General features: G+C 41.5%; 1 protein-coding gene across 1 annotated transcript; it reads left to right on the top strand.

Annotated features, from left to right (window-relative positions):
* The first annotated feature begins 3,403 nt into the window (after positions 1 to 3,403).
* Positions 3,404 to 15,102, top strand: LOC117827043. Its single transcript, XM_034703494.1, has 7 exons — positions 3,404 to 3,835; positions 9,203 to 9,347; positions 9,442 to 9,537; positions 9,906 to 10,050; positions 12,627 to 12,772; positions 12,934 to 13,073; positions 14,397 to 15,102. Exons 1-7 carry the CDS (start codon positions 3,736 to 3,738, stop codon positions 14,543 to 14,545), a joined length of 921 nt encoding a protein of 306 aa, XP_034559385.1. The 5' UTR covers positions 3,404 to 3,735; the 3' UTR covers positions 14,546 to 15,102.
* The last annotated feature ends 108 nt before the right edge of the window (positions 15,103 to 15,210 follow it).

Raw genomic sequence — 15,210 nt, forward strand, 5'->3', positions numbered from 1 at the left:
GGCCGTTTCGGGCACAGCCTTAAGACAGGAGATCTTCACGAGAGCGAGGACACACGAGACACGAGCATGAGCGGGAATCTTCTGGCACTGAGGAGAATTTGGAGCAGGCTTAAGAAGCCGGGCTGATTGCGGGATGAGAGGCAGGTGTGTCTTGTGAGCCTCGCTCCCGTGGAGATCGACCCCGCCCCTCTGCATGTACCTGCTGAGGGAGAAAGAGAAAAAGGATCAGGTGGGAGGTCAAAACACAAAAGAGCCAGATCATGACAGTACACTAATGAAACCACATTATTTTAGTGTTTTATTTTTTATTCTTCCACCTAAAATATATATGTTTTAAATTCAATTGAATTGTTCATGGTATAGGTCACATTAAAGGTGGAAAAAGTTCTGACATGATTTATCTTGGTCTCATTTTTACAGAGGTGTGGAGACTTTTGAAATCCACTGTATGTACATATTGTAGTTGGAGGCATTACTGTCATCCCCTTGCTTTAAAGACACTTAAAGTAAAAACTGGCACAACTCACCCCACTCTCCCCTTCAACTCCAAAACATTTATAAAAATAGTGTACAATGCAGCTTTTATTTTATTTTATTATTAACAATGTCACTGTAGCAGTGGGGTAAGTGTATTTGAACTCTCTAATATAATTATGGGTTTAAACCTGGATGTGGTAGGTGTTATGCTACAGAAGCCTTTCAACCAGAACCAGTAAGAACACGTGCAGTGAGCGATCATCATCAAGGCATTTAAAGATATAAATGGTTGAGGCTTTAACAGCTGCCTCGTGTCACGCATAACAACATGACAAAATGTATGAAGGCAGGTTTTTCTGGTTCAGATGAAATGTGAGATGCAAACAGAGGTATGGTATGTTGGTTATTTAACAGACTAATATCTGTGTTTTTGTGCCTTTTCATCTTCAAAAGAAGGAAAACTTCAGGATGGTACAAACTTAAAGCATTGACTGTATCAGTGCTAATTAGGATTCACATAGGCATTAAATAGAGCACATGTGCTAGGCCTAACAAAACCACGGACTTATACAACTTTGACTTGTTAAGCTTCTTTCACATAATTGTTTTTAAGCGTTACATCATCATTGTTTCCCAGCAGCAAACAATAAAGTCTGTCAGCAAAGTGTGAGCAGACACTGACAGGAGCTGTGTACATAAAGAAGCATCAAGCAGGCAAAGGAGCGTGAATAATGGAGTAATTTTCTTCAACTCAGAATAGAGATGTGTCCTGGTCTCTGATCTTGAGAGTAAAACACAGGATACAGAGGTGGTGTATTTATTACCACAATATTCCTGTAGACCAGGGGTTCCCAAGCATTCCCTCTAAGTCATTAAATGAAGCTTCATTCGTCATTTAACTGGTCTGGAGAACATTTGCCACTATCATTTACGGCTGTGTTTCTGATGTTGTTACCTAATCCTTACTCTAACCTTAACACTAGGAGTCATCTGGCAACAAAGAAAGGCAGAAAACTAAGGAATGATTTATTTGCAAGGCTTTATTTCAAATTGAATTACTTTTTAGAAATATATCTATATTTACAGCAATGGACAATTTTATGGGGGGCGTTTGGAAAGTTGTGCACACTGAAAATAACACCAACAATTCTCCACATTTAGCTCCAAACCTTGATAAAGTGAATTTTTAAAAGTCTGTTTTTTTTGTCACATTTAGAGCAATATTTGTGATCTTTTCCACTTTGCTTTTGTGGTGAAAATATATTTAAGTTACAATCACTGTTAAATCCAAATGTTAATTATAAATATTAATGTTAAATCCAAATGTTACATTTTAACTCTAAATATTGAATGTTAAATCTAAATGTTACATTTTAAATATTAATGTTAAATCTAAATGTTACATTTTAAATATTAATGTTAAATCTAAATGTTACATTTTAAATATTAATGTTAAATCTAAATGTTAAATCTAAATGTTACATTTTAAATCTAAATATTAAATGTTAAATCTAAAATCTAAATATTACATTTTTAATCTAAATAGTGAATTTTTATTCTAAATGTTACTTTTGGATCTAAATATTAAATCTTAAATCTAAATATTAAATGTTAAATCTAAATATTAAATCTTAAATCTAAATATTAAATCTTAAATCTAAAATCTAAACATTATGTTTTTAATCTAAATATTGAATTTTAATTCTAAATGTTACATTTGGATCTAAATATTAAATGTTAAATCTAAATATTAAATCTAAATCTAAATTTTGAATCTAAAATCTAAATGTTACATTTTAAATCTAAATATTAAATGTTAAATTTAAATAATAATGTTAAATCTTAATGTTCAATCTAAATGTTTCATTTTAAATCTAAATATTAAATGTTAAATCTAAAATCCAAATATTATATTTTTAATCTAAATATTGAATTTTTATTCTAAATGTTACATTTGGATCTAAATATTAAATGTTAAATCTAAATATTAAATCTAAATCTAAATTTTGAATCTAAAATCTAAATGTTACATTTTAAATCTAAATATTAAATGTTAAATTTAAACTTCAAATCTAAAATTTAAATAATAATGTTAAATCTTAATGTTCAATCTAAATGTTTCATTTTAAATCTAAATATTAAATGTTAAATCTAAAATGCAAATATTATATTTCTAATCTAAATATTGAATTTTAATTCTAAATGTTACATTTGGATCTAAATATTAAATGTTAAATCTAAATGTTAAATCTAAATCTACATTTTGAATCGAAAATCTAAATGTTACATTTTAAATCTAAATATTAAATGTTAAATATAAACGTCAAATCTAAAATTTAAATCTTAATGTTAAATCTAAATGTTAAATGTTGCTTTGTGATCCTAAATATTTAGCTCTTATGTAAATTCACAGTGCTGCCTATCGAAAATACCAAAATAAAAGCCTCATAAAGCGATACAGACTTAGCAATAGCAACTTATCTTGTCTGTCCCATAGACTGGGTCAGTTCTGATTCTGAGCGTTGTGAAATCCCTTAGTGGACTCCAAAACTGCCTTTAAAACATTTTTACAGCAGGCAGTCCAGCTAGAAACCCATAGGAGTCAGTTCTGACAGACTATGGTTTGGATATCTGTATCACTTTATGAAGCTTTTATTTTGGTACCAACAGTGCCCGCTAGAAATTCACACTGCTGCCTAGCAGAAGTACCAAAATAAAATCTTCATAAAGTGTTCAGATATCCAAACAATATGCTGTGTGATAAAAGTTTTTATGATGTTTTGGAGCTAAATGTGGAGAAGTGTTGCTGTTATTTTCAGTGTGCACAACTTTACAAACAGTGGCCCATACAATACACAAAATGTTAGATTACTTTCAAAATAAAATAAAACCATCTCGACCGTTAATGTCTCTGACCGCCCAGGGGATCCCGACCCCCACTTTGGGAACCCCTGCTTTATGAGGGCTTCACAGACCTCCCTAAAATCAGAAAACCTGCCGTGACAGTGATGAAATGCGCTTTCACTGCCTTTGACTGTGGAGTTGGATCAAAACACACCTTCCCACTTTAAAACGCTCCTCTGTCTGTAGCAGATCGAGTTTGCTCCGGAGCCGTGGGCGTTTACACAGGGCACGTGAACGCATCACTCAGTAAACGTGTTTGTGTTTGTGTCTCCGCCCTGACGGTGACAGACGGCTCCCAGCAGCACAGCTTCAGGACAAACACACCGAGCAGAGACCGACTACTATCTCTACAACATGAAGGCGAACAGCGTGCCCCGGATCCTCCTGATCACCCTGTGTACCCTGGTCTTTGTGATCGTGTTGGTTATTAACGCTTTGGCTGGAACGGGCAAAGGTGAGTTCAAATACACGCTTTATGTTCCCCGTTAGAGATAAGGTTTAAGTCTCTCTGTTTCATGTGAGTAGGTCTATATGTAACAATGTCTCAACTAACAGAAGAGTTATCTGAACTTACACAACTTTGTGTTCACGTGTTATGAAACAGCTCTGGGAGACTCCCATTCTATAGAGTGCGCCTGAACGCATCATGTGGTTCCCGTTTGTTACATGTAAGAATGAGGCGTTATTTCCATGACAGAGCGCGTCTGAGCACCAGGAGGGATCCTCTGGTTTTTAATTATTATAAGTGGACAGATAATAATGACATCCTCAGCTTGAGGTAGCAGAGCTGGCTTTTATAAGAGGAGACTCAATGATCAGGAGAAACAGAAGTGTGCTCATGGTTAGAAATCAGAATAAATCAGTTTAAAACATGAAAAAACACATTTTCTAACTCCCCTCTGCCTCCAGTGATGTCCAGTCTACTTTCAACCTTTCAGAGATGTTTTCACTGTTATTAAATAAACTGCTTCTCCAAACTTTGAAACAGCTGCAACATCTGTTTTATAATGATTGTATTTGTGTTGTAACTATCTGCAGCCAAAAGCATTGAAGAGATAAAGAAGGACTAAAATAAGACTTAAAGGAGTGTCTGTCGTTTAAAGAAAGAAAATGCTTCATCCCAGGGTGTGGCGTAAACATCCAACTTTATGTTTCCCAGAGTGATGAGAAACTTTCCTTTCTGGGAGTCTGCGGTGATGAGTCACATTTAAAGTCACGTTACTCCTTCTTTTTTTGTACAAGTCTATATTTATTTCCCCTTTTTTCCAGACGCTCTATGACCGAGAACAGAATCCTTAACCTTAATCAAACACAAACTATTACTCAGAGATATTACCATGATAATTAAAAGTCTGATTTAATGATTCTAAGTTTGTCTGCAGAAAGAGAAGCATTCAAATCTTACACGGCTTGTTTTACTGACTGGAGTTTGGATCAGTCTGTTCTCATAAAACTGTAGGATGAAGAGAGTTTAAACATGGTTTCAAATTAACAACTCATGTCTGTTTTTAATGCAGTGACTTCCACTACAGAGTCATGTCAGTTTTTAATGCAGTGACTTCCACTACAGAGTCATGTCTGTTTTTAATGCAGTGACTTCCACTACAGAGTCATGTCTGTTTTTAATGCAGTGACTTCAACTACAGAGTCATGTCTGTTTTTAATGCAGTGTCTTCCACTACAGTCATGTCTGTTTTTAATGCAGTGACTTCCACTGCAGAGTCATGTCTGTTTTTAATGCAGTGACTTCCACTACAGAGTCATGTCTGTGTTTAATGCAGTGACTTCCACTACAGAGTCATGTCTGTTTTTAATGCAGTGACTTCCACTACAGAGTCATGTCTGTGTTTAATGCAGTGACTTCCACTACAGAGTCATGTCTGTTTTTAATGCAGTGACTTCCACTACAGAGTCATGTCTGTTTTTAATGCAGTGATATCCACTACAGTCATGTCTGTTTTTAATGCAGTTACTTCCACTACAGAGTCATGTCTGTTTTTAATGCAGTGAGTTCCAATACAGAGTCATGTCTGTTTTTAATGCAGTGACTTCCACTACAGAGTCATGTCTGTGTTTAATGCAGTGATATCCACTACAGTCATGTCTGTTTTTAATGCAGTTACTTCCACTACAGAGTCATGTCTGTTTTTAATGCAGTGACTTCCACTACAGAGTCATGTCTGTGTTTAATGCAGTGACTTCCACTACAGAGTCATGTCTGTGTTTAATGCAGTGATATCCACTACAGAGTCATGTCTGTTTTTAATGCAGTGACTTCCACTACAGAGTCATGTCTGTTTTTAATGCAGTGACTTCCACTACAAAGTCATGTCTGTTTTTAATGCAGTGACTTCCACTACAGAGTCATGTCTGTTTTTAATGCAGTGACTTCCACTACAGAGTCATGTCTGTTTTTAATGCAGTGACTTCCACTAGTGTCATGTCTGTGTTTAATGCAGTGATTTCCACTACAGAGTCATGTCTGTTTTTAATGCAGTGACTTCCACTACAGAGTCATGTCTGTCCTTAATGCAGTGACTTCCACTACAGAGTCATGTCTCTTTTTAATGCAGTGACTTCCACTATAGAGTCTTGTCTGTTTTTAATGCAGTGACTTCCACTGCAGAGTCATGTCTGTGTTTAATGCAGTGACTTCCACTACAGAGTCATGTCTGTGTTTAATGCAGTGATATCCACTACAGAGTCATGTCTGTTTTTAATGCAGTGACTTCCACTACAGAGTCATGTCTGTTTTTAATGCAGTGACTTCCACTACAAAGTCATGTCTGTTTTTAATGCAGTGACTTCCACTACAGAGTCATGTCTGTTTTTAATGCAGTGACTTCCACTACAGAGTCATGTCTGTTTTTAATGCAGTGACTTCCACTAGTGTCATGTCTGTGTTTAATGCAGTGATTTCCACTACAGAGTCATGTCTGTTTTTAATGCAGTGACTTCCACTACAGAGTCATGTCTGTCCTTAATGCAGTGACTTCCACTACAGAGTCATGTCTCTTTTTAATGCAGTGACTTCCACTATAGAGTCTTGTCTGTTTTTAATGCAGTGACTTCCACTGCAGAGTCATGTCTGTTTTTAATGCAGTGACTTCCACTACAGAGTCATGTCTGTTTTTAATGCAGTGACTTCCACTACAGAGTCATGTCTGTTTTTAATGCAGTGACTTCCACTACAGAGTCATGTCTGTTTTTAATGCAGTGACTTCCACTACAGAGTCATGTCTGTTTTTAATGCAGTGACTTCCACTACAGAGTCATGTGTTTTCAATGCAGTGACTTCCACTACAGAGTCATGTCTGTCCTTAATGCAGTGACTTCCACTACAGATTCATGTCTGTTTTTAATGCAGACTTCCACTACAGAGTCATGTCTGTTTATAATGCAGTGACTTCCACTACAGAGTCATGTCTGTTTTTAATGCAGTGACTTCCACTACAGAGTCATGTCTGTTTTTAATGCAGTGACTTCCACTACAGAGTCATGTCTGTTTTTAATGCAGTGACTTCCACTACAGAGTCATGTCTGTTTTTAATGCAGTGACTTCCACTACAGAGTCATGTCTGTGTTTAATGTAGTGACTTCCACTACAGAGTCATGTCTGTTTTTAATGCAGTGACTTCCATGACAGAGTCATGTCTGTTTTTAATGCAGTGTGTTTTCAACATTTAACACATAATCCAAACTTGTGGAATTGAAGTTGTAAAATCAGTTCAGTAAAAATGTAATGCTGAGTTTTGATGTAATCGTTTGATTGAACAGATTAAACATTTGATTAGTAATGCCTGCTCAGAGGCACATGTTGCTCTTGACTGACGTAATAACACTGCTCCCCTTAGTAAGTATTACTAATCAACCACCTTCACTGTGTTAGGGAACATTCTGTAGAGACATAAAAACAAAGGTCACAAGCCCTGACAGGTTAGGCAAGACCGAGACAGGAGGGGTCAAATGAACAAACTCATCTGTTAGCACTCACTTCAAAGTAAACACGTCTCAAGAGGAGCTCACTCAAGTGTTTACTTCATGCTCCATCTTGGATTTTGTAGATCTCTCTTGGTAGCTGACAGTTTTTCCATCTCGAACGTCTCCTCTCTACTCCCCGCTGTTTGAATCATGTTTCTTTTTTTACTGTGTTCTACTGAGAGATAACAGACCGTTGCTTGGGAGTCCTGACCAATAAGAATCGAGTGTTTAACACAGCTGCGTGATAAAAAACCTCCAGTCACTGTTTTCGACAGAGCCCGCGCCCAGCACACGTCAATATGCTCAGAAAAGAACGACCTGGGCAGGAAGTCAGGTATGACGATCGCATGCAACATCAGCCAATTTCAAAATAAAACGTGACAGGACTTCAAGATGATCACTGTGTCAGAAGGTAACAGGACTTCAAGATGATCACTGTGTCAGAAGGTAACAGGACTTTAAGATGATCACTGTGTCAGAAGGTAACAGGACTTTAAGATGATCACTGTGTCAGAAGGTAACAGGACTTTAAGATGATCACTGTGTCAGAAGGTAACAGGACTTTAAGATGATCACAGAGTCAGAGGGTAACAGGACTTTAAGATGATCACTGTGTCAGAGGGTAACAGGACTTTAAGATGATCACTGTGTCAGAAGGTAACAGGACTTTAAGATGATCACTGTGTCAGAAGGTAACAGGACTTTAAGATGATCAATGTGTCAGAAGGTAACAGGACTTTAAGATGATCACTGTGTCAGAAGGTAACAGGACTTTAAGATGATCACTGTGTCAGAAGGTAACAGGACTTTAAGATGATCAATGTGTCAGAAGGTAACAGGACTTTAAGATGATCACTGTATCAGAAGGTAACAGGGCAACAAAATAGAACCAAATTATTATTATTAAACTCATCTAAACCTACAAAAACAAAACTCTATAGTAATGCAGCACACTCAAGCACAGAAGCAATGGAATACTCTCCAAATGAGCAGAAATGTAACCACAGAAAGGCTCTGTAACCTGTAGTTTGTATGTGGTTCTCTCTATGTTGGACCCAGCTGATCCTGCCTGCTCTGAGCTGGGGCTACGCTTCCAACACGCTTGCTGTGAACCAGGGCGCAAGCCCTCGGATGGAACAAAGGACTTTCAGGGTAACATGGCTGGTTGGAAGCAGAGGGAGCTTGGAAACCTGTGTCCCGCGGTGACGTCACCGCTCAGTACATATAGGGGCAAGACCTCTGACCCAGGCTATCATCTGCCAAGCTGATGTCCAATGACATCCCGCCCTGAATAATGAGCGCACCTGCAAAGGGCAAGAGAGACAGCAACATCCAACAGACACACTCTCAATAAACATAAAAATATACACAAATTACGACCACAGTCGTAACAGCACGCACACCAAGAGAAATAAAACTAGGGTATGTTTTATCCCTGATGTCGTTCTGGCTCCTGTAGAGAGCTGCTTTCTAAAAACAGCTCTGTCCACATGCTGCACTTTTTTGTGGTCTTCTTTTTTCATCCCATTAAATAACATTATAACCAACAGCAGATAATGTCCCCACAAGCCTGAGGCAGCGGTTATTCTGTTTCTCTCTTCCTGTTTCAACAATGCCCGGAGCCCAGAGCCAGCTCCCTGCTTAGTTTACAAGAAGTCACCAGGCCTTCAGAGATCCATCACACAGACCACACCCACTAAACGTCACTCTGTGTGTGTGTGTGTGTGTGTGTGTGTGTGTGTGTGTGTGTGTGTGTGTGTGTGTGTGTGTGTGTGTGTGTGTGTGTGTGTGTGTGTGTGTGTGTGTGTGTGTGTGTGTGTGTGTGTGTGTGTTCTCCCAGGTCCCTTCCACTATACTACAGGAAATGTGTCAGCTCGCCATGAGACCAACATCACTCCAGCCGGCTGGACCTTCTCCATCTGGGGCGTTATCTACACCTGGCTGACCCTGATGGTGTTGTACCTGACGTCATACGTGTGCAGAGGGTGAGCTCACACTGAACACACACTCTCCTGCAGATTGAACCTTTCTGATTGGAGTCAGAACAGCATGAAATGATATCTGTCTCTCCATGAATAGATCCTGGGCTCAGAGTCTGCTGCCCTACGCCTTCTATGTCTGCTGGCTGTGCAACATGGTGCTGAACATGATCTGGCTGGTGCTGTGGGACAGAGAGTACGTCTACAACTTCTACTTATTACTTTCATGAACTGTGAGAATGAAACCCTAACAGGACTAAGCAATAACACAGCATCTGAATGATGGTGGGTATAAATAAATCAGGTTTCCTGTGGAAAAGTGGAATCTTCAAACTGAGTATAAATGTCAGATTTTGAGGCGGACCTGCTCCCCTTTGTTCCATCAGTGGTGGCTTTGATGCAGCCCCCCTCTTTTCTAAGAACTCTGTTCCTTTAATGATATTTAGTTCTAACCATCCATACTTGAAGCAGGTTGAGTAAATGTATAATGCGTCTTTGAGATGTGTACTTATATCAGCTCAAACATGGGCCCTGCTGATGTGACTTCCTCTCTCTGTGTTTCAGGGCCATGCTGGCAGCTTTTGTTGTTCTGATCATGGTTGTTATTTCCAACCACTGCGCCCTGTTCTTCTGCTGCTACGCCACCGATTACTACGGACTCTGGTTACAGATGTACCACCGCAAGGACCTGTTCTGTCTCAGAGTGCTGGTATGACACACGTCCACATGAGACAATTATAAGATATTTCATCTTTTCATATATTCCCTTACCTGTGTGTGGCCCCTCATCTCGTGACACCAGCCTTTGCACAACGTCATCAGGGCTGGTACTTTAAAGCCTCTGGAAACGTACATGGAATATTTCAAATTCACATAGAATATCTAAATTAAACGTGTAATCAAGCTTAAAAAAAATCTGAGTGAAAATAAACATCCACAACTCTGAAAAAAACTCTGTTCAAAAACAGCTTATTTTACAGGTCAGAGCATTTCTCAGGACTGTGTGGGCGTGGCCTAACTCTTTGATTGACAGGTCAAGAGAGAGTTCACAGCCTGCATGTTTGAGTCGTCTGACTCTGAATCTAAAGACATCAAAACTCCAGAATCTGAAAATGATTCATTTACAATGGTCTCTGAGTGCTGAGTCACAGAATACTTCAGAATCAGGACTTCTATTATTTATTAGTTTGATCACTCCGTAGTCTCCGGGGCATCAGGACCATGGGACGCCTGGAGCAGAGGAGGCTGAAGTGAAGTGTGTGCACGAAGAAGAGCTCGGCTCCGGGTGTCAGACGGAGCTGTTTGTCTAAACTCTGAGCTGTTTGGGGAAAGTTAGTGAACCGGTCCTGAGGAAAGTTAGTGAACCGGTCCTGAGGAAAGTTAGTGAACTGGTCCTGGAGACAGTTAGTGGACCAGTCCTGGGGAAAGTTAGTTAACTGGTCCTGAAGAAAGTTAGTGAACCGGTCCTGAGAAAAGTTAGTTAACTGGTCCTGGAGACAGTTAGTGGACCGGTCCTGGGGAAAGTTAGTGAACCAGTCCTGGGGAAAGTTAGTAAACCGGTCCTGAGGAAAGTTAGGGAACCGGACCTGGGGAAAGTTAGTGAACCGGTCCTGTGGAAAGTTAGTGAACCGGTCCTGTGGAAAGTTAGTGAACCGGTCCTGGGGAAAGTTAGTGAACCGGTCCTGGAAAAGTTAGCGAACCGGTCCTGGGGAAAGTTAGTGAACTGCTCCTGGGGGCAAGTTAGTGAACCGGTCCTGAGGAAAGTTAGTGAACCGGTCCTGAGGAAAGTTAGTGAACTGGTCCTGGAGACAGTTAGTGGACCGGTCCTGAGGAAAGTTAGTGAACCGGTCCTGGGGAAAGTTAATCAACCGGTCCTGGGGAAAGTTAGTGAACTGGTCCTGGGGAAAGTTAGGGAACCGGTCCTGGGGAAAGTTAGTGAAGCGGTCCTGGGTAAAGTTAGTGAACCTGTCCTGGGTAAAGTTATTGAACCTGTCCTGGGGAAAGTTAGTGGACCGGTCCTGGGGAAAGTTAACAAACTGGTCCTGGGGAAAGTTAGTGAACTCGACCTGGGGAAAGTTAGTGAACTGGTCCTGGGGAAAGCTAGTGAACCCGTCCTGGGGAAAGTTAGTGAATCGGTCCTGGGGAAAGTTAACGAACTGGTCCTGGGGAAAGTTAGTGAACTGTTCTTGGGGAAAGTTGGGGAACCGGTCCTGGGGAAAGTTAGTGAACCGGTCCTGGGGAAAGTTAGTGAACCGGTCCTGGGGAAAGTTAGGGAACCGGTCCTGGGGAAAGTTAGGGAACCGGTCCTGGGGAAAGTTAGTGAACCGGTCCTGGGGACATTTAGTGGACCGGACCTGGGGAAATTAGCGGAGCATATGCGGGACTGCTTTAGCCACTCGGCCGTGACTTACTCAACAGTGTCCCAAAGTTTCCCTAAATCCACCTCAGTTAGGGAAATAGAAGAAAGACAACAAGCTGTCATCTTCATGGTGGATGTGCAGACAGGGATACACGAGCACAGGGGTGCAAAGAGCAGAGAGACAGCTATACAGACAGATTACAGGCAGTATGTGATTAGCCAACAAGCTAACAGCTAAGACAACACTGAGGGGAGCTGGCTGAGACGTCAGGAGACGGTCTGAGCAGGAGTGGAGTAGTTTTGTTGAACATGTATGCACGTGACTCAGTGTTTCATTTCTGATTGGTTGGATATTTCTTACATAATAAATATCAGGTTAAACCAGCCCCCTTAAAACCCAGTGGCGACACCCTGCTCTATGAATGAGTGAGTGTGCGTGAGTGTGTGTGTGTGTGTGTTAGGGCTGGGCGATATTGAAAATGATGTTATCGCGAAACAATATTTCATATCAGTCGCTATCGATAATTATCACGAGAAATATCAAATCATTATTTCATTTAAATGTAAAGTCAGATTTTTGCTCCTGAGTTAAAGTTGAAGACAGTTTGTTAGTTTGTATCTGGATTTAGTTTCTGATGATCCTCTTGAATCCATCATTTCTGACGGTCCTAACAGGTCCAGTTTACAGGGTACCTTTTAAAACCATAACACCGGGAGAGACGCATTCAAGTTCAAAGGGTGCAGTTCTAGTTTTGTTTACTGCGGCGACCTTGTTTGATTTGAGGCTCTATGAACATGTTAAATAAACACAGTGAACACAGTGAGCTCTGTGCGCTGACTGAAGTTACAGCAGTGAGAAAAGATCAATTCACTGGCTGATAAGAAAGTGATCTCATCCATGTTCCTCTTTGTATTCACACATCCAGGTCCAGAACGGTCTGGCTCTCTACACCACGTGGACCTCCATCGCCTCCCTCATCAACTTCTCCTTGGTGCTCAACCTGTGGGGCGTGGACAAGACCACGGCAGCGACGGCCTCTCTGTGCATCCTGTTTGGAGAGGTGATGGGATGGTAAGCTCTGATTGGAGGAGGAACATGATGACACACACTGCCCTGGTTTTGAACTTGCTCTCCACGAGTCTTACTGTGCTGCTGCTGACATTCAGCAAGCTTTAGAAGAGCAGTCTCTGATGAGCCCAGGCTGTTTATGCTGATGGTCTCTGTGTGTGCAGGTTCATCCTGGAGAACTGGGTGCTGGACCGCTGGGTGCGTAACATCCTGACAGTCTACCCCGTGGTGATCGTGGCTTTGGTCGGAAACGTCATGAAACATTTCAACCCAGATGACCCGACTCCTAATTCAATCTTCATGGGTAAGTTCACCGAGGTGATGGACACATGCTCCTCTCTGCTGTGACGTGGAGACACCTTCATCTCTGAGAGAACTCACTCTGTGACTCATGGAGGCTTCATCTCGCATGGAGAGTGTAAAAAAAAACAACTGTCTTTGAACGCATCCATATCTGACTTTCTGTGATGTCCTTCTGTTTTTAATGGTTTATATCCTCTTCCTCCTCCTCCTGCTACTCTTCATCACCCTGCTCCTCTTCCTCCCCTTTTCCCCCTTTTCCTTCTACTTCTCCTCCTCTTCTCTCACCTCCTTTTCCTTCTCCTGCTCCCCCTCCTCCTCCTCCTGCTACTCTTCATCAACCTGCTCCTCTTCCTACTCCCTTTTCTCTTCCTCTCTCTCCCCTTGCCCCTCGTCCTTCTACTTCTCCTCCTCTTCTTCTCTCTCCTCCTCCTGATCATTATCAATATTATTATACTCCTCCTCTTCCTTTTCGACTACTCCCCTTCCTCCTTCACCTCTTCCTTCTCCTCCTTCCTCCTCCTTTTTCTCTTCCTCTTTCTCCCCTTCCCCCTCGTCCTTCTACTTCTCCTCCTCTTCTTTCTCCTCCCCCTCACCCTCTTCCTTCTTCTCCTTGTCTCTCTCCTCTTCCTCCCCCCCCTCTTCCTTCTCCTCCTCGTCTCTCTCCTCTTCCTCCTCCTCCACCTCTCCCTTCTCCTTCTCCTTCTCCTCCTCATCTCTCCCCTCTTCCTCCTCCTCCACCTCTTCCTTCTCCTTCTCTTCTCTCTCCTCCTCCACCTCTTCCTTCTCCTCTTCTCTCTCCTCTTCCAACTCTTCCTTCTCCTCCTCTTCCTCCTCCTCCTCATTTTCATCTTTACTTCACTCCTCCTCTTCCTCCTCATCCTCATTTTCATCATTACTTCACTCCTCCTCTTCCTCCTCCTCCTCATCATTATACCCCTCCTCCTTTGCATCCTCCTCCTCCTCGTTATCATCATTTTACTCCTCTTCCACCTCTCCCTTCTCCTCCTCTTCTCTCTCCTCCTCTTCCTCCTCGTTATCATCATTATTATACTCCTCCTCTTCCTATTCCTCATCCTGCTCTTCCCCCTCCTCCCCCTCCTCTTCCTCTTCCTGCTCCCCATCCTTCTACTCCTCCTCCTCCTCTTCCTGGTCCTCGTCCTCCACCTCTTCCTAACCCTCCTCTTCCTGGTCCTCGTCCTCCACCTCTTCCTAACCCTCCTCTTCCTGGTCCTCGTCCTCCACCTCTTCCTAACCCTCCTCTTCCTGGTCCTCGTCCTCCACCTCCTCCTCCTCCTCCTCCTCCTCCTCCTCTTCCTCCTGACAGTGGTCCTCCTGGTGTTGGCCTGCGTCCTGCTGGTCTTCAGAGTGTGCACCGTCATCTGGAGGAACTACTGGCGGCCTCTGCACTCCCCCGGCTCGGCCCGGCTGATGATCTCGCCCCTGGATGGGACCAAGTTCAGGATGTTCTCTTAGAGTGAAGCGTCCTGCACCACTGAAGCCTTCACACTCAGAGCTGTCTCCTTTATTTCAATCCCATGCTGAAGGGTAGATCTGCCTGTTTGAAAGTGATCTTGATGCTTGTGAGGTTTTTAACTTGTTGATTTACATGAAGTGAGTTTCTCTTGATGAAGTGAGAGAGAGAGAACAGAAGGATCCTTTCCTCTTCTCTCTTTGTCTCCCTTTAAACTGCCACATTTTCAGATCTAAAACTTCAACTTAAACCACTTATTGTGTATATATGAAGTACTTTTATACTAAGAGATGCATGAGAATTTATTGTTTTTGTTATAATTGAAGAAACTTTTACAGTGTGACTTATTTCTAAACCTCTTCACACACGAGATTGTAAGCTGTTATTTTGAAAATAGATTTTAAAAGGTGTCTTTTCTAACTCTTATCATAAATCATAATGTTTTTATTACATGTAAAACAACCTGGTCTCTATAAAATGTCATGCATGAAGTAGTAAAAAAACGTCTGCTGCATTTGGTAGGAGATGTTTCCAACAAGTAATAAATCAGATACATGAAGAGGGGCTGAGTTTCATCACTTTAACATGACTGATGTGTCTATGAGCCTTTGTGTGTGTGTGTGTGTGTGTGTGTGTGTGTGTGTGTGTGTGTGTGTGTGTGTGTGTG

Source organism: Notolabrus celidotus, chromosome 15 (assembly GCF_009762535.1).
Source record: "Notolabrus celidotus isolate fNotCel1 chromosome 15, fNotCel1.pri, whole genome shotgun sequence".
NCBI lineage: Eukaryota > Metazoa > Chordata > Actinopteri > Labriformes > Labridae > Notolabrus > Notolabrus celidotus.

Excerpts from the sequence above, each read along its gene's own strand:
- LOC117827043 (XM_034703494.1), top strand. The coding sequence starts at position 3,736 with ATGAAGGCGAACAGCGTGCCCCGGATCCTCCTGATCACCCTGTGTACC. Across the intron at positions 9,348-9,441 it reads ACGTCATACGTGTGCAGAGG|ATCCTGGGCTCAGAGTCTGC; the intron begins GTGAGCTCACAC and ends CTCCATGAATAG. Across the intron at positions 13,074-14,396 it reads TCCTAATTCAATCTTCATGG|TGGTCCTCCTGGTGTTGGCC; the intron begins GTAAGTTCACCG and ends TCCTCCTGACAG.